The sequence below is a fragment of the Felis catus genome, chromosome A3 (genome assembly GCF_018350175.1).
Source record: "Felis catus isolate Fca126 chromosome A3, F.catus_Fca126_mat1.0, whole genome shotgun sequence".
Classification (NCBI taxonomy): domain Eukaryota; kingdom Metazoa; phylum Chordata; class Mammalia; order Carnivora; family Felidae; genus Felis; species Felis catus.
The window spans coordinates 86911048-86929189 of record NC_058370.1 but is presented as its reverse complement, the minus strand read 5'-3'; the positions used below and the strand labels follow the sequence as shown (position 1 = coordinate 86929189).

The 18142-nt window shown below is 49.1% G+C and overlaps 1 protein-coding gene across 1 annotated transcript; it reads left to right on the top strand.

Moving 5' to 3' along the window:
• Positions 1–375: 375 nt before the first annotated feature.
• ASPRV1 (aspartic peptidase retroviral like 1) lies at positions 376–1983 on the top strand. The gene has a single exon (XM_004001507.6). The coding sequence runs from the start codon at positions 609–611 to the stop codon at positions 1386–1388; it is 780 nt and encodes a 259-aa protein (XP_004001556.3). The 5' UTR covers positions 376–608; the 3' UTR covers positions 1389–1983.
• Positions 1984–18142: the final 16159 nt, after the last annotated feature.

The window sequence follows — 18142 nt, the reverse complement described above, 5'->3', positions numbered from 1 at the left end:
TTCTTTAGCCATTCAAAGTGATCACTTGGGGTTGAGGGAAAAGGGGCTTCCCCAGCCTAGAAGCTGATGGGCCTTTGGTCCCTGCCTCCCCTCCTTCTTCCCTCTCCAGCTGAGGACAGATACCTGGATGTCATAACATACTCCGTGTCCTCATCTGTATATTCTGGGACACAGGCTGGGGAGGGTACCTGAGTAGGTCCCCTCTGACTGAGGATGGACTTTCTTGCACCATGGGCTGCCCTGTACCAGTCCCAGGATGGATGCAGAAGGGTGAGGCACTGATCCTGCTCGTTGGGCAGGATGCTGGCAGGAGGGCGGGGATGAGCAAGGGCGGGGCTTCCAGAACAAAGGAGAATGGGGAGCCCTGGGGGCCCAGGCCAGGCATCAAAAAGGCTCTGCAGAGTGAGCAGGCTATCGCAGCTGCCTGCCTCTGTGTCCAGCAGTCAGTCAGCCAGCTTGCGCCGGTCCCTTCTGCCTGCCCCAGACGGGCACCAAACAACACTCTGCTTAGAGAGGCCTTGTTCTCCAGCGTGATTGCGCCGACACTGCTCTGTGGTTTTCTCTACTTGGTGTGGGTTGCTGCTGCAGTTCCAGAGGAGGGCAGAGGGATGGCTGAGAGTGGAGCCAGGAGCCGGGAGGGCCGTCGGGAGCATGCCTTCATCCCGGAGCCCTTTGATGGAGCCAACGTAGCCCCACACCTCTGGCTGCACCGCTTCGAGGCTATCAATGACCTCAACCATTGGGACCATGTCACCAAACTAAGGTTCCTGAAAGAGTCCCTCAGGGGAGATGCCCTGGAGGTCTACAGTGGACTCAGCCCCAAGGACCAGGAAGACTATGGGGCTGTGAAAGAGACCCTCCTGAAGGCCTTCGGGGGGCCCGAGGCCACCCACAGCCACCTGCCCAAGGAGATCGTCTTTGCCAACAGCATGGGTAAGGGCTACTACCTCAAGGGGAAAATTGGCAAAGTGCCCGTGAGGTTCCTGGTAGACTCGGGGGCCCAGGTCTCTGTGGTCCACCCCAACTTGTGGGAGGAGGTCACAGATGGTGACTTGGACACTCTGCGGCCCTTTGAGAATGTGGTAAAAGTGGCCAATGGGGCTGAAATGAAGATCCTGGGCATTTGGGATACAGTGGTGTCCCTGGGCAAGCTGAAGCTGAAGGCAGAGTTCCTAGTGGCCAATGCAAGTGCTGAAGAAGCCATCATTGGTACCGATGTGCTCCAGGACCACAATGCCGTCCTGGACTTCGAGCATCGCACGTGCACCCTGAAGGGGAAGAAGTTCCGGCTCCTGCCTGTTGGAGGGTCCCTGGAAGATGAGTTCGACCTGGAGCTCATAGAGGAGGAGCCCTCCTCAGGGGAGGGGGGACAGCAGCTCTCCTACTGAGAAGCCCCCTTTTCTTTACCCCCCCAAACATTGGTTGGAAGACCCACCACAATGGAGGGGAAGGGCAGATATCCTCACTGGGGTCACTGGGTTTTGCCAGCCCTCTGGGTTTTGCCTCCTCCTCTTTGCAGGGGCCTTAAGCTGCTGCTGGTGGGGGAGGCTTCTATCTGAAAAGGCACAGGTGAGGGAGAACAGGCTGGCCATCTCAGTGGGAGGGAGAGTCCTCGTGGTGGTCAAGCGGTTATTGCTGCCAAAGATTTAAGGCTGGAAGAAGGTTCCAAGAAGGCTAGAAGTGATTGTCTTGGAGAGAGAACTGGGGCACCCCGTCAGATCGATCCCCTGAGTTACGGCTCAGTCACCTTGAGGTGCATGCAGTTTATTTCAGCTGGGCTGGGTCCTGGCTGCAAGATCCTCACAGGCAAGACCCAGTGCTTGCGGATGAGGGTCACAGCTGCTCTGGGATTCTTTCCTGTTGGGTCTTCCCACCTACCTGTATGATGTAGTTTCCTTCTGTCATTGCTTTGAAACCCATCGAGCCTTATGCCAATAATTCATTACTTCAAAAACCAATAAAAATTGACTCATGGAAAAACCACATAATGTGTTGACTGGGGATGAATGGAATGGATGTGAGAGGCTGGGTACAACAGGGAGAAAATGTCAAAGAGAAGGAAGATCTAGTCAGTGAGTGACTAGCCTGGAGATGTAAGAGAATATATACACAGTGACTGTATATATGTTTTGGATTTTCTAAGATAGCCTCAGTTTCAAATATTTTTACTTATTTCTTCCATAATTCCTCTAATTATTTCAAACTCCAATATGTTTGCATCCAAATTGCCTCTTATCCCCAAGAGTGACCCTAAAGTTATTTGTGAGGTGCTGATTGGAGATAGGAAGATTATGGTTATTGTAAACAAGTGGGCAAGTACCTGCCTGGCAAATAGTTCTTACAGCCACCGGGGAAACAGAGGCGGCCTTGGAGGCAGAAAGGTGAGGGGACAAGTGTTGACCTGCACGGGGCAGCCCAAGGGAGTCTGGAGGACAGAGAAGCAGGTAGCAGTGGGGGCTCTGGCATCAGGAGGACAGCTCCTTCCTGGAGGGACTTGGGGCCCGAAACGAGAGAGATGGGATGAAGTGGGGAGGACATTCCTAGATCTGGGAATGGGGTGTTCATCTCTTTTAGGGCTCTACCTCATATCTGCTCCCAGGTTTCTGCCTCTCTCTTTGGAACTCAGTAGGGTTGGAAATTTGGAAACACCCAGGCGAAAAGATCTGCAGGGAGACCAAGGGTGCAAAGCGTCAAGGGCTGTTGAGGATGAAGGCCATCTTCCCTTCATGAGGGTGGGATCAGCCTCTCCTGGAAGTTTCCACCCAGACATCCGTCCCCAGGGGAGAGACAAATAGCTAAGCAGGAGCCAGAGGCAGGGATGAGTCTTTTTTCTCAGAAGCCCCTGGGGACTTGACCCTGGCCCTCCTGAAGCTGCTCTGAGCCAGGGGTGCTTGCTTCCTTCTCAGAGTCCAGCTGTGATTCTCCTGGAAACTGAGGCCCAGGTGCAGCCCTAATCCTCATGATTACTGCAGCCCATCCCTGCGCAGCCAAGCGAATTAAAAGGAATTGGCTCCAGGCTCAGGGCACGTGAGGCGGTGGGCGGTGCTGGATCAGAAGGAAGTCTTTTTCCGGTGAAGTGAGGCCTGGAGAGGGGGTGCCCTGTGAGAGGCCTGGCTGTGGAGGTGGGAGAACTCCAGAAGGAGGTAGGAGGAATGGGGAAGGGGATGGTCTCCTTGTGCCTCCCAGGTCCCTTTCTCAAGTTTGGTTTTCAGCTCCTAACAAATGTGGCTTCTCTCCTAGGCCAAGCCTTCCCCTCAGGGGACAACCCAGGTGGCACCTCCCTGTGACCTATTTTCCTTCAGGTCCTTCAGATCCGAGGCACATGCGGGGCTGAAGGAGGGAGGGTGAGCCGTGGGAGGGTAGGGAGGTGGACAGGGGATGGGGAGTTGGGTGCCAGGTTGGAACTCCCGGCCAACACCCAGGTTGTCCCTGCTCTGCCCTTCCCCAGGTACAGCAGCTGCTGAGCCCCGTCCTATGTGAACAGGAACAGGGTAACCTGTATCTCAGCTGCAGAGATGCTTGCTCCCCTGTTCTGAGTGAGGGGAGCCGGTCTGAGCCACCAGCTCTCTCCCATGGAGAAAAATGAGCCCCAAGGTGGGTCCAGCCAGAGGGGAAATCGGTGACTTCTGAAGCACAGGCTCCCATGGAGGAAGGAACTAAGTGGTGGCTCTTAACCTGGGACGGGGATTGGGGGCCAGAGACCTGAGACAAATGCTGTGTGTGTGGTTACAAATGCAAATACGTGAAGGTGGAGCTTGAGCTGCAAGACGGTGACATGAGCCTCTGGGAGAAGAGCATCAAGGGGGGAGCCCTGGAGAGCAGCTAGGAAAAGTAGGTTGTGGGCACATCGCAGAGGGCTTTGTGCCTGTGAGGAGTTTGTGCGTAACCTGCACACAAACATTTAAACCGTGGAGGATCAGAAAGACCCTTCCAGCTTCTCAGTGTGATGGGAGTACAGCAGCAGCGGCGAGTGTAGCTCTGGAAGCTAGGGTACTATTCAGACTTAGGGTCTGAATTTGAGATGATGGGAAGGAGACAGGGAAGGTTGTAAAGGTTTAATACTGGCTGCACATTAGGATCACCTGGGAGGATCAATTAAAGCTGGTTCTTCAGGGTCCTACCGGGCAGCCAGGCTGCAGAATTTGTGGTCTACATCCCACCTGTCTATGCCCCCTTGTGACCCAAAGGGTGACACCCGGGCCAGCAGAAAAGCAGCATCAGTGGCCCCCGGACCATGTTAGAAATGCAGAATCTCTACCCATCCCCCCAGACCTGCACCTGAGCCTCCACTGAACAAGCTTGCCAGGTGATTCTCATGCACAGGAATGTTTGAAAAGCTCTGGTCAAGAACAATCTAGTTAAGGGGCAACTCATGGCTCCTGCAAGGTACCCACTTCTCAAATAATGACCACCACATCCTAAATGGCTACTAATTCCCCACACTATGCTACATAATTCCTCATGCCTTATCCAGCAAACATTTATTCTACTTTTAAACTTTGGTTTTGAAATAATTTCAGACTTTCAGAAAAGCTGCAAAAGCAGTACAAAAAATTTCCATCCATTTCGCCTAGTTTCCCCAAATAGTAACATTTTACCAATTAATCTTATCTTCTCATTCTCTCCTTGTCTGTATCGATGTGTATAAACTGAAGATTGCAAATATGATATGCATTTACTTCTAAAGATTTTAGTGTCTATTTCCTAAAAAACAAGGGATTCTCTTACATAACCACAATACAGTGATCAAAATCAGGAAACTAACGTTGGTATACCACTGTTTTTACCTGATCTGCAGACCTTATTACATTTTTCCAATTATCCCAACAGTGACCTTTATAGCAAAAGAAAACCACTGTTTCTGGTCCAGGACTCAGTCCAGCCACACACTGCATTTGTTGCCATGCCTCTTTGGCCTCTTTAACCTGAATGAGTCTTCAGTCTGTCTTTCATGCCCTTGACATTTATGAAGAGGCCAGGTCAGTTATTTTGTAGAACATGAATCTACCTTTGGCGGACTGATGCTTTCTTGGGCTTAGATTCGGGTCATGCATTTTTGGTGGGAGTGCCCAGAAAAGTGATGATGTGTCCTTCCCAGTGCACATCGGGAGCCTCGAGGTGCCTGTTGGTTCATTACTGGTGATGACTTAAATCCATTGGTCAAAGTGTCTGCCCAGGTTTATCCACTGTAGACTATTTTGTTGTGTATAATTAATGTTTTCTGGGTTGATCCTGTGAGACTATACAAATAGCTTGTTTCTTGTCTTGTCAGACTTAACCACTAGATCCATGGATGATCTTCGTCTGCCGATGATGTTTCCAATTCTGCTCCCTACATTTATATGCAGTCCTTCAACTCTGAGTTTTCCCTTACTGTCTATTATTCATGTCACCGTAGACTCAGACTCTTATTTTATTCCATGAGTTATGGTCGGTTACTACCATTATTTTGGCCCTCAAATTATTTTAGACTTGGCCTTGGGAACCTCTTCAAATTGGCTTCTGTCTTCTTGGGCCATATCCCCATCATAATCTGGGCCCTTACTTCTTTTCTGTAATGAGATATTCCAGGTTCATCTTGTATCTTCGCTGTACCAGCCTTGGAATAGGCCATTTCTCCAAGGAGCCCTTGTTCCTTTTGGTGGAGTCTGATATTCAGAAACCAGGATCTGGATGTTAGGTGTGTTCCTTGTTACTGGGATACCCTTCTATTACATTGCTACTGGGGTGGCCAGATCTAAGGGAAAAAAAAAACCCAACAGTATATCTTTATGTGTTTCTATCTCTGTATTAAAAATGAGTTCATACTGATACCTCCAATTTCAACCCAGAACCATAGGGCTTATTCTAACCTTCTCCCTTTCCACATTTGCAACTTCTTTCTCCAATGAGAAATCTGACTCCAAGTGACCTACTTTCTTAGTGTTAGAATACCCAGAAAGTAGTTTCAGAATTGTTAGCCCATATGACTGTGAAAAACAAACCTACAAGCAACCATTTATTAATCACCTACTCAGGTGTGGGTGGTCCTTGGCAGCAAATAAGAAAAATAAATTATGAAATCAGACTGCAGTCATCTTAAGGAGACCTAAGGCTCCCAGGTGTGTGAGGCCCTATGTGTCAGCCGGAAGGTATTAGTTTGTCTTGAGGACACAAGGTGTTTGTTAGGGCAGCTGGAGTTAGAGACTGGAGGCCATACGTCTTGTGGCAGTGCTGAGGGAGTAGCTGGCCTCCATGCCCCAGAGGAGTCACCTGGCCTGCCCACCTGGTCCCCAGCCACTGAAGAGCTACTGAGGCAGCTGTCAGCTGATGCCACCACACGCTCTAGTTCCATCAGTCACTGTCCTATCCAGAGTCCCCTGTTGCCAAGCAATCCAGGTAATGAATGTGGCTGCCCTGGCTGGGCTGTAAGGAGGGCAAACTCTGGTCAGGCCACGCTTACCACCTCTTCCAACTGGCTGCTGTGTTCTTCCGTGTGAGTTCACACATTGGCTCTCAAGTTCTGCCTGCTCACATACTGTGGGCCAGCCTCCCCTCAGCCTGGAGTGGGGCAGTTCTCCAAAGCACATGCTGTCTGTGAGGCTTGTCCTCAGCCAGCCTTGCTTCCTCTCGCCCCGCTTCTCTGGGCTCCTACTAGAGCATCTTCCTACCCTAGGAAGTGTGCGAAGTGAGCCCTGAGCTCCGGGGATTTATAATCTGAGGAAGGAGGCAGCTCTGTAAAGGAACCCCAGGCCTCAGAGTGGCTCCGTGCTGTGTCCCCTCCCCACTCCCATCTGTGCAGGGCTGGGAGCACAAGGTCACATGGTGGGGATAAGGAAGGGCTTCACAGAGGAGATCTATAAGCTGAGGACAAGTGGCTGTTCCCAAGAAGAAGTGGGGTGGAGGGAGGAGGGTGAGGAAAGGGAGCAAGGACCAGTGGGGCTGGGCTGGCTAACCGAGTGATTGGGGATGGGGAGACAGAGAACCAGGCGTGGAGGGTCTTGTATCACTTTTGAGGTGGCTCCAGAAGGCCAGGGATAATTGATGATGGATTCCTTCAGCTTTAAGATGCACTCAGTTAAGAAGTACATTATAAATATAATAATTATTTTTGGAAAAAAATATAAATGTATGTGCCAATGGTATATCCCAATTCAAGAAGCAGTAAAGTGTGTGTGTGTGTGTGTGTGTGTGTGTGTGTGTGTGTGTGTGTGTAAGAGGGAGAGAGCGAGAGAGAGAGAGAGGTGGTGGTGGATGTAGGTCTAAAGTAGAGAAAATACTTGATTTCATCTCTAGTACCAACCAGATCCGTGCAGCTGTCTGGTGGGTGGTGCTGCAAAGCATCCTGGTCCTGCCTGTGTTCAGACACAGCCAGAAAGATGCTGTGATCGATTAGTGATGTCTGTTCTGGGACAGAACATGCTGGGAGCCAGCGTGGAGAGTGAGCACCTGATTACTGTGTGCAATCAGGGCATTCATCCTTAGGTAGTGGGGAGCTGTGGAAGTGTTCTAGGGAGGCAGTTAACATGACATCTCCATGAGTGATGCATCTGAGCCCCAATTCACAAACGCAGAGATGTGTGGGAAATGACAGTTTAAAATGTTTTTCCAAAATTAAAGCTGACTACATCTAGACTATTGAGAAGTCTCAGTCATTTTGGGGGCCTTCTCAGAACCTTATGCAGCATTGAAGCCTTGTGGGGAGAGGGGAGGCTAGTCATGGACACCTGGTATGCTGTTATCATGGAGATGCCCATGTCCTGTTCACGTGATCCCTTTAGGCCACGTGGCTGTGCTGTTTTCTGTGCTAGGCTCAGGGGTACTAGCAGCCTGGGTCTCAGGTCTTGCATTCCTAGGGACACCAGGCAGCCCCTCCCTGTGATGTCCTGCCACTTCTTTAGGGTGAGGCCACTGAGTGACATATGGGTGCCTGTTCACTCCAAGACTGACCGCCATCCATCCCTTGTGGCACATCTGTCTTCCTCATCTCATATGCACCTGAGCCCATCCCACACCTCCCTGTCCAGGGAGCTCGGACAGATTCTCATCCATGGGTTTAGGCAGATACAAAAGTTGGGGAGGAAAAGTACCATATCTTACAGGTAACACTGGCTTTTAGCCCAGGAACATAAGCAAACCCTAAAAGGCCAGGCTACTTGCCTGAGATGGAAGAGTCAGGAGAAGAACCTGGAGCAAAAGCACACACTGTTGTTTTCATGTCCTGCTCTGATGCATTCCGGCATCCTGTGGAAGGGGCACAGGCATAAGACCGGATGGAAGGGGTTGTCTGTTGGGGAGACAGCAATGGCCCAGGTACAGGGTGAAGAGGCTAATAAGCAGGGTCAGTGGGGAAGGGGGCCAATTTCTGAGGTAATAGGGGTGGTTTTGCCCCTCAGGGAACATTTGACAATGTCTGAAGACCTCTTGGGTTGTCACAGACTTCAGAGAGGTGTGGGGGGCAGTGCCATTGGCATCTTGTGGATAGAGGCCAGGGCTGCTGCTAAGCCTCCCACAATGCACAGAGTGGTCCCCCAATGTGGAATCCTCTAGGCCTGGATGTCAACAACAGTGCCAAGGCTGAGAAACTGGCCTGAGGTAACTCAGTTTGCTGATTTGGCAGTTTCTTTCTAAGTCTTACAACCCCTCCCCCCCCCCCCCCCCCCCCCCCGAATGTAGGTTTTATCTCCATTTGACAGATGGGAAAATTGACATTGGGGGAGGTTAGTTGGCTCAACATTGCTCAAATGGTAAATAGCTGAGCTGAGTTAGAGTTTAAGCCCCTCTTACTCCAGAATGTTCAATTCATTCTGCTGGGGCAGTCCACACAAAGACTTGGTAAAAACGAATTTGTTTTCATGTATTATAAATAGAGCAAGGAAAGACAAAGTGGGAGGAAACGAATGTGAAAAGCTGAAATGTTCAATAAATAGGTCTTGGTTAACTAAACAGTATGTAAGGTATTTGTGAAACTTCCGAACATGTTCACTGTGGTTGGAAAACTTTTTTTTTGTTGTTTTGCCAATTTGTAAAAATTTATAAAAATTACCAAACAAGTAGAAGAGACATCGTTGGCTGAGAATAAACTGGGAGGAAGAACTCCCCTAAACGCCCCCCCCCCCCAAATTTCGGATCCTTTTGTTACTTGTTTGGTTAATTTTTTTCATTGTTTAAATTCCTTTTAGTAATTTGTTTTTGGTGTTTTTACAAAAGGAGTGAGTGTTCATTATGGGAAAACCAGAAAATTAGGTCAATCCAGAAATCTACAAAGAAACTCCACTTGCCACCCCCCTCCCAAGGTCAGACATGACCTATTCTTCCAGACCTTTCTCTATTATGGACATTTACAGGGATGCGTTTTCCTTTATTCTTCTACTCTGTTATTTTTTCTTTCTTCCTTTTTAGCAAAAATAGGATGACATAGTATTTTCTCCATACTTTGTGTAACTAATCCCCTATCTTGGACATTCAGATTGTTTTCAACATTTTGCCATTACAAACCTCACAACACAGTGAGGAACTGGAATGTAAAGCAGCCACACAGAACACACAAACCTCACGGCCATAACGGTAAGTGGAAGAAGCCAGACACCAACATGTGCAGTGTGATTCCATTTAGATAATAATCCAAAACAAATAGGCCAAATGAAGCCACGGTGTGTAGAGATACACACTGAGGCAGACTTCTAAAGGTAAGAGAAAGTATATACTTACGACAGAAGCAGGGTGGCTGTGATGATGTGTCGGGAAGGGCATCTGGGGACATCTGGGGGCCAGCAGTGTCTTGATTCTTGAGTGGATGGGGTTTATGTGGGCGTTTACTTTACAATACTTCACTAATCAGAACATTTATGTTCTCTGCACCTTTATGTGCATGGCCTTTCACAATACATTTTAAAAAAATGTTTATTTGAGAGAGAGTGGGGAGGGGCAGAGAGAGAGGAAGAGACAGAGAATCCCAAGCAGGCTCTGTGCTGTCAGCACAGAGCCCTATGTGGGGCTCGAACTCCCAAACCTTGAGAACATGACCTGAGCTGAAGTCACGAGTCAATGCTTAGCTGACTGAGCCACCCAGGAGTGCCTCACAATACATTTTTAAAAATGAACAGTATTAAGACAGGCTGCTAGAATATTAACTAGAAATGTCAGGCAAAATACTTGAGATGGTACAAAATGATGCATGCCAACTCCATTCTACATCAAAATCCCATTTAAAAAAAGTTAAGCTTTTTATTTAATTAATTAGTGTATTTATTTAGAGCAGGTGCAAGTGAGCAAGGGGCAGAGAGAGAGAGAGAGACAAGTGGGGCTCACCCAAAGTGGGGCTCATGGTCACCCAATGATGGGTTCAGACTCATGAACTGTGAGATCATGATCTGAACCAAGTCAGATGCTTAACTGACTGAGCCACCCAGGCACCCCCAAATCCCAATTTTTGAAAAATGACGTGGACTATCTTTTTCCACTGAATTGTCCTTTGGGCTGAATTGTTCCCCGCACTCCTACCAACTTGTTCTCAAACCAGATTGTTTTCTATCAAATTGCTTTCGGTTTTGACCAAGTCGTGTGGATTATTCTAAAGCACAGGTACTTTCCGTGGCACTCTGCCCTCCTTCGTCCGACCCCGCCCGTGATAAAGTCCTTCATTTGTAGTGAACCCCTCACTCACCGTGTTTCACCACCTGCCCTCTGGGCCACATGGCCCCAGAGACTCTCCTCCTGCCTCAGCTGTGAGCTTGAAGTCTGTCTCTTGCTCCTATTCACTTCCTTGCCCATCTGTGTGCAAATGTGGACAGCTGAACGTGCCGTGTGCCAGGCACGGGTGTAGGTACCGGGGCGCCACCGGTGTGGAGAGCTGTGTCTTTGCTCTTGTAGAATCCCATTTTAATATCAGACAGACAAAACAATGTCCTGTGGTACGAAAAGATGAGTCTGGATGACAGGGATAGTGGGTAGAAAGTGAGGAGGGATGTGTAGTTTTCTACAGAGGGGGTCAGGGGCCTCGTGGATAAGGTGACCTCTGTGCAAAGACAGGAGTGAAGGAAGGGGAAAGCCACGGAGGTGTCAGGGGAAGGAATTCTGGGCAGAAGGAGTAGCAAGTGCAAAGGCCAGGGGTGTTTAGGGAACAGCCCATGGGGCAGGGCGGCAGGACCTGAGGTCAAGGAAGGTGGCCGAGGCCAGGTCAGGTGGGTACTTGCCACTGAGGAGGCTCTAATGTTCCACTGAGACAGTTCCACAGCTGCCTTTTGCACTGAGGAAGGCTGGGATCTGAGGTTTGTTTTAAAAGGATAATGGTGTTTGTTGGAGATCCTGGGGGCAGACAGGGGGAGACCAGCTTCCCAGTGACCTCCCCATGGCTTCACTCTGTGGTGGCCCCTTCACTTTTAGACACTGGCCACTGAGACCCCTTTCCTCTCTGACCCGCGGCAGTAGGTAGCACTCCCCTCTGGGACTGGCATGTCCACAGCCAAGGATGGGGTGGGGGACTGCACTTAATCTCTTCAAATGCACTTATCTGAGATGCCCCCTCACGTTAGTGCTCAAGAAGTTTTGGATCCTGCTTCTATTAGGCAATCTGAGTGCCATCTTGCCACCTTGGGGTCATCCTCCGGTGTGGAGAACGTGTCATCCATACCTGAGTCCAAATTATTGTGTTCATGTTGAATGGGACAGGGTTGGGGAACATGTTCCATTCATGCCACTGGATGCCTTCTTGTAGATAGACCTGCATCCACTAATTTAATCTCCGTGGGACCACAAGGAGTTTTTTAATACTGAAATGTACTGAATACTGATTTTCTCTTTGGAAATACACAACAGAGCAGATTCCAGGCTAGTGGAGTGAAAACAATTTTCTCATTTACTTGCAATTCAATGAACTTTCTTGAGTTAGGGAGAAAGGGTGGTGTTCCTTCTGCTTCTGACAGGTGACTCAGACCCAGGCCAACTCTGCCGTTGCCTCCAGCCTCTGTGGAAACCCCCAGAGGAGCCCCAGTTCCTACAGACAAGTAAGGATTGCTTTCAGCCTTGATGCAGCTTCCTACTAGCCTTTGGCAAGTTTATTTCCATTGCTTAAAAAAACAAAAACAAAAACAAAAACCCATACTAACCTTCCCTCTCCGCACTCTGGACCCCAATAACCTTACCCTTTGCTTAGTCAACCTCCCTTCTCTCTGCTTGCTGAAGAGAGGAACAGAACATTTAAAAAAAATTATTATCATACATAGGTAGCACTCTTATACAACTGTGTCTTCCCTATTCTCTGCAAAGGTGAACTTAAATGACTCCCAAAATTACATATATTAAAATAAAAGAAATTTTAAATAAAAATCAAGGTCAGGGAAAAGACTAGGGGGAATTTAGATATACAAATCTCAAGGTCTCACATAATTACTAAAGGCAAGGTGTGAATTTGGCTCTGAGCTTCCTGGCAGCCTAAGCAATAAGAGAAAGGTGATCCATTTAATGATTCACCTTTTCCCTGAGGAAACACACACCCATTCTTCAGGAAAAGCAATTAGATTCCTGCTCTGAGTTCTGAAAAGTGGTTTCACCCATCATCGAGGGATCTAAGTGTGGGAAAGAGAAAGCAGTGCCTCACCCAAGTCCCCTCTTGGCCATCTGTTTCCACTAATGCCTCTTCTAGGCTCCATGCTGTTCCCTGTCCTGTGCTGGTCTGTGCTTGCCCTGCAGCTGCTTTGACCAAAGCTTTTAACTGCCAAGTTGTGGAGAACGGTCACAGCCCTGGCAGTTGCAGAGTTCACAGTCGAAATGTGGAGTCTTTGTTGACTGGCTAGCACTCTAACTACTATTGTTCTAAATTTGCTTTTGGAAAGACACCTGCAGACCTAGTCTCTAAGGCGCCTCCCACTCTTCTGATTAGGTGCCTGCAAAATGTAGGCATTTTAGCAAGGGTGTCTCTGGTTTAACCAGTCCTGTACTTCCTGGTCTCTCCTTGAGAGTCTCTGAGCCGCCTTGCAGAGCTAGAGGGGTTTTAGGATTTGTTTTGACTTTTTGAACAGCATCTAGGTGAGGTGCAACCTGAAAAAAACGCCCCTTTCCCCACCTTTGGCCATATTCTATCCCTGAGTCACTCTCCTCTCTCTCCTGTCAGTTTAGCCACTTCCTGCCTGCTGTTTGTTGTCTAAATAGCACAGTCAGAACAACATATTTGAACACTTCCCTGCCATCTCATGTAATTTTCCCTTCCAGGCTGATTTCTTTTCTGAATGTTAGAATTTTGTCTTCTGAAAGCCTCAGTTATGTCTCTGACAGTGCGGGGTTTCTCTCCTTGCTGGGAAAATAATCCTGATTGCTCCCATGTGCTGAATGCTCCTGAAAGTCAGGCATGGGGCTAGGTTCTTTCCATACCCTGTCTCACATAATCCCCCCAACAGCCACAGGAAATAAATACTATTATTATCCTTACTTTACGGAACGGGAACATAGAGCCCAGGACAATTGCCCCAGGCATTGGCCCTTGGATCCATCTGACCAGAGTCCGTGTGCTTGACCACCACCCCCCCCCATCCAGGGTATCTAAAGGACATTGTATTCCCCCAGACGATCTCTCATTCCACTGCTGATCAGAATTCACTCCAATGCTCCATGATAACAGCATCCTATCCCTTCTGGGCGATGGGAATATCAGTAAGGCAAGGCAAGAATTTCTCAGACGTTTTTAACTAAGTGACCTTTCCAGGAGATGGTTTGGGTCTCCCAGACCTTCTGGGGCAGGGCTGGGGACTGCTGCTGGGTGTTATCCAGCCTGGCCAGCAAGTCTGGTTGGGCTACTGTTTCTCCCTTTCCTCTGTCCTCTAGGCCCTCCCACGTGTCTTCTCTCCCAGACCCATGGTTTCCTTAAAGGTAGACCTATTTCTGACACAGAGCTCCCTACCGTGATTGTCATCGCTCACCTCTGCCCCGGGTCAGGCTGAGAGCACCTGATAAAAGACTCCTCTCTCTTCCCTCAGCGCCTCAGTGAACCTCTCCAGCCCTTGAGTCCCCAGTCCACCAGCCCCGTCCTGGCCTTGGGGCCATACCCTTTGCTCTGTCCCGGCTCTTGCCCCAGTTGTCCCACTAAATCCTGAGCCTGTCTTCACCAGAGATGCTGCCTTTGTGCACATCGAGGGAGGGTCCCGGAAGCTGTGGCCTGGCACAGCCTGCCCCCCTGTCTGCTGAAAGGGGGTCAGTGACTCTCCTCCAGCATGCAGCTTCCTGTTCCTCTGGGCGAGCGTTCACCCCTAGTCAGTGAGCAGCCCCATCTGCTTTGTGTGGTCCCCACAAGGACGTCCCCTGAATTCCACATGGGACAGTGTGGGCAGAGGGCCGACTTGCCACCTAGTCCGTGTCAAGCCCTGAACAGTGCTTTCCTACAGGGTTCCTGCCTCTGGAGCCCCCAGCCATGGGAAGCCCAATGCCCTTAATTAATGGGAAGGCCCAGGTGGGCGATGGGAACAAGAGGCTGCTACTCCAGAGTCTCTTTACAGAGAGGGTTGCCGTGTTCCTCCTCATCTAGGTCATGGTGACATCTAAGAGGTGGACCAAAGTGGCACTTGATTAAGGGGAACTCCAAGGCCTATGTGGAAGTGTGTTAAGTAAATAACAGTTGAATGAAGTGATGTCACAGGGTCTACAACCAAGAAGACTTGGTGTAGAAAGAATGTCTTCGAGTCCTATACAGAATGTCCTCCTCTAGGAGCATGCTGGGTTATTGTCACAAGACCCCCATGAGTTTCAAGGGTCAGGGGTTATTCCTCACAAGAGGCAGAGAGGGATGTTAAGATGGAGGTGAGGATGATGACTTAGCAGTGGCGATCCACACTTGCCCTGTGCGTTCCCAGTTTCTGCCTCATTAACTGGGGCCTAAGGCCCCTTCTCGGAAAACGGCCGCATCCAAAGGCTTAAAAAAGAAAATGCGATGTATGGAAAACTGATTAGAGTTTGACGCCGCTCTTGCAACAATTGAGGCAAAGGAAGGTGGGCTCTGGTGTTCGAGCCCCCCAGCTCTGTGGACTCGGGGCCAAATGCCTCCCCTCCCTCTGCCTGCATCCTCTTCTGAGAGACGGGGACAGTGGCCGCAGTCACCAGCAGAGCTGATGTCGGAGCTCCCCGAGGCGCGGAGGCAGAGCCCTCAGGACCCGTGAGTTGACCATTTTGGTGATGTGGACCCATACGGCAGAAAGAAGGACACTTCACCAGGCTGCTGTGAGCGAGCAAAGTCAGGAAACCTTGGGAATAAGATTTGTCATCTTGTGGGGGCTGCTCTTTATGTGAGAGCTGCCTCCGTGATTATCTGCGGCCCAGAGCTTCCTCTCCCTCAGCCACAGTGAGCAGGGGCCTGGTGCTGTGGGCCAGCACAGCTTTTGTCCATTTGCTGACGGTTCACTGCCTGGTGGGTTCAGTTTGGAGTCCACAGAGGTGGATTCTAGAATCTCACATCCTAGACCGGCCCAGGGCTCGGCCCATGCTTTTTGGAGAAAGCGGAAGAGAAAGGCTACTTCTCCCAAGTAGAAACACCAGAAAGATCCTTTTTTCATAAGCCCTGCAGAGTGTACACCATCATGGATAACTTCCAGGGCCTCACAGAAACCTTCTGGAATTTTTAGGTGGTTTGAAGAAGAGGAGGTCCCTAGTAAAGAAGGAGAAAGCCACCTTTTTCTTTCCACTCGACTCTGAACAAGTGCTTTCTTGAGGGAGCAAGAAGAATCAGGCTAGCTGGGCGGGACTTGAGGTCCAGAGCCAGCGACACTAGAAAGTGTTACCAGTGGTCAGGGTTTTGTGTTTTGTCCACAGATGTGTCCTCAGCTCTACGACAGAGCCCAGCTCAGAGAGGGTGCTCAACCCCTATATGTTGAATGAATGAATGAATGTAAATTAATGCCCTAAAGCAGGTGCCTTCTCTCCTCTCAGTAAATCTCCTGTGTCCTTCACAGTCTGTCCTCCCTGCACGTGTCCCATCGCTCGCCACGTGCTCTGGCCTCCAGGCCACACCCCAGCCCTGCGGGGCTGCCCCCTTTTCCTAACGCCTGCCTTTGCTCTAGGCTCCTGTCCTCGCTGACACCTACTTTCTCCAGGGCCCAACTTGAATGGCACCACCTCTGTGACTTCTCATGGCACTGTCCCTGCCCAACTTTATTCCACAACTATGTGGTATTAAATTGTGACTCCCGGGGCGCCTGGGTGGCGCAGTCGGTTGAGCGTCCGACTTCAGCCAGGTCACGATCTCGCGGTCCGTGAGTTCGAGCCCCGCGTCGGGCTCTGGGCTGACGGCTCGGAGCCTGGAGCCTGCTTCCGATTCTGTGTCTCCCTCTCTCTCTGCCCCTCCCCCGTTCATGCTCTGCCTCTCTCTGTCCCAAAAATAGATAAACGTTGAAAAAAAAAATTTAAATTGTGACTCCCATCTCCGTCTTTCCCAGCAGAGCGTGGGCTGGAGAGACCGGGTGCCATCTTGGTCGCCCACATCAGCAGAGGTGACTGCGTGGTAACCAGTGACCCAAGGGCGAGTGTGGCACAGGAAACAGGTAAGAGGGGCAGCTACACCAGCATCGGTTCCGATCAACACATGAGGTCAGCCCGAGCCACACAATCTGAAGTCTTCTCACAGAGCCTAAGTGCTCAAAACTTTTGGCCAGTGAATTTCCCATGAAATTAAAAAGTCTGATTAACACATTTCTGGAAGTAGAAAGAAACCCCAAAAGGGCACAAAATAACAGGAAGACCCAAATTTCTTTAATAATGAAATAATTTATTTGTGAACGGTGGAACGATACAGAAGTTTACATATACACAGCAAAGATTCTCTAAAACATGTAGTAGTTCTAAAAATGCATGTGCTAACTGTAGTAAAAAGCACCATTCTCTAGATCTTGACACAGGATTTACATTGGCGTCATATTTACATAAAGAAATAAACATCTGGAAACAGAATTCCATACCCTCTCATCTGCTGCTCCCCTCTGTAGGCTGTGTTTACCATTAGGAAGATGGCCCCCAACACTGATGGTTAACAGCAATATTCCCAGAGCACCAATTCTAGGGACGGGGGGTAAAGGCAAGTTTGGTTCTCAGGTAAAAGCTAAACTGAAGAATGCCCCATTAAGTCACCCCCCCCATAGAGTAAGAAATCAAACTTAAAAATGTGGATAAATCTTGGAATTGGGTGCCTTACTAATTCTCATTTTATGATTTTGAGAGAAGACCAAGATACTCAAATTTCTTCAGCCATTTAATAGCTGACTCAGGCAGTGCCAGGCAGTGTCGTCTTCTTTCAGAAGAATGTAGTATAAGAAAATCATCCATGTAATAAATATTAATGAAGAAATCATGATAAGTCACATATAGTACACACACCCCTCCCCACCCCCGGATATCTTTGCAAACAAAATATCCCATAGTCACAGAGATCTGAATGAGAAAAGCCACCCCCCCTCTACAAGGGTCTTTGGGTCATCTTCTCCCAGAAAGGATTTTAAAACTCAGTAGCCAGCTACCTAAGCATACTGCATCCAAGAGTTAGACATACACACACAAAAAACAGATTGACCTGCAGGAAATCACCTTGCAGCCATTGACTTCCTGGGGTTCAACACTCAGGGCAGGTAAAGGAGGAAGCTTGAGGAGCAAGTGGAGGAGGAAGAGAAGACAGATTCAGGAATACGTCCTAAAGCATAATGAAAGTGGTATTCTTGCCAATATGGCATGGTATAAAAGCCTAAATAATGTGTATATGCTGTCTAAAAATAGTTTTTTTTCTTTAAAGGATGGGGCAGAGGCAAGAAGAAAAAAAGCCCATAATACCCATAGTGAGCCCCAAGACTCCACTTGACCATTACTTGAGCATCACCATCCTAGGTTGACATTTTTTCCCCCTGCACCCCAGCATTTGCTCTTGGCCACTTAAGGGACGGATCAGAGAGGCCCATAGGAAACCCAGGTAAGGACTCTCTTTTTTTTTTTTTTTTTTTTTTTTTTATAGAGGCGAAAAGAAAATGCTTCCTTTAAAAACTAAAACCACTCAAGTGGCCAACTGCAGGGTCAGGGGCCTATTGCAGTGCTCAATTTTGAATCGTCCTGGGCATTATTGGAGTCTTGGGTTTATTGGGAGGAGAATTTAGGTCCTGCTCAAAAAAGTGATTCAAAGAGCATCACAAACTAACATTAGGTC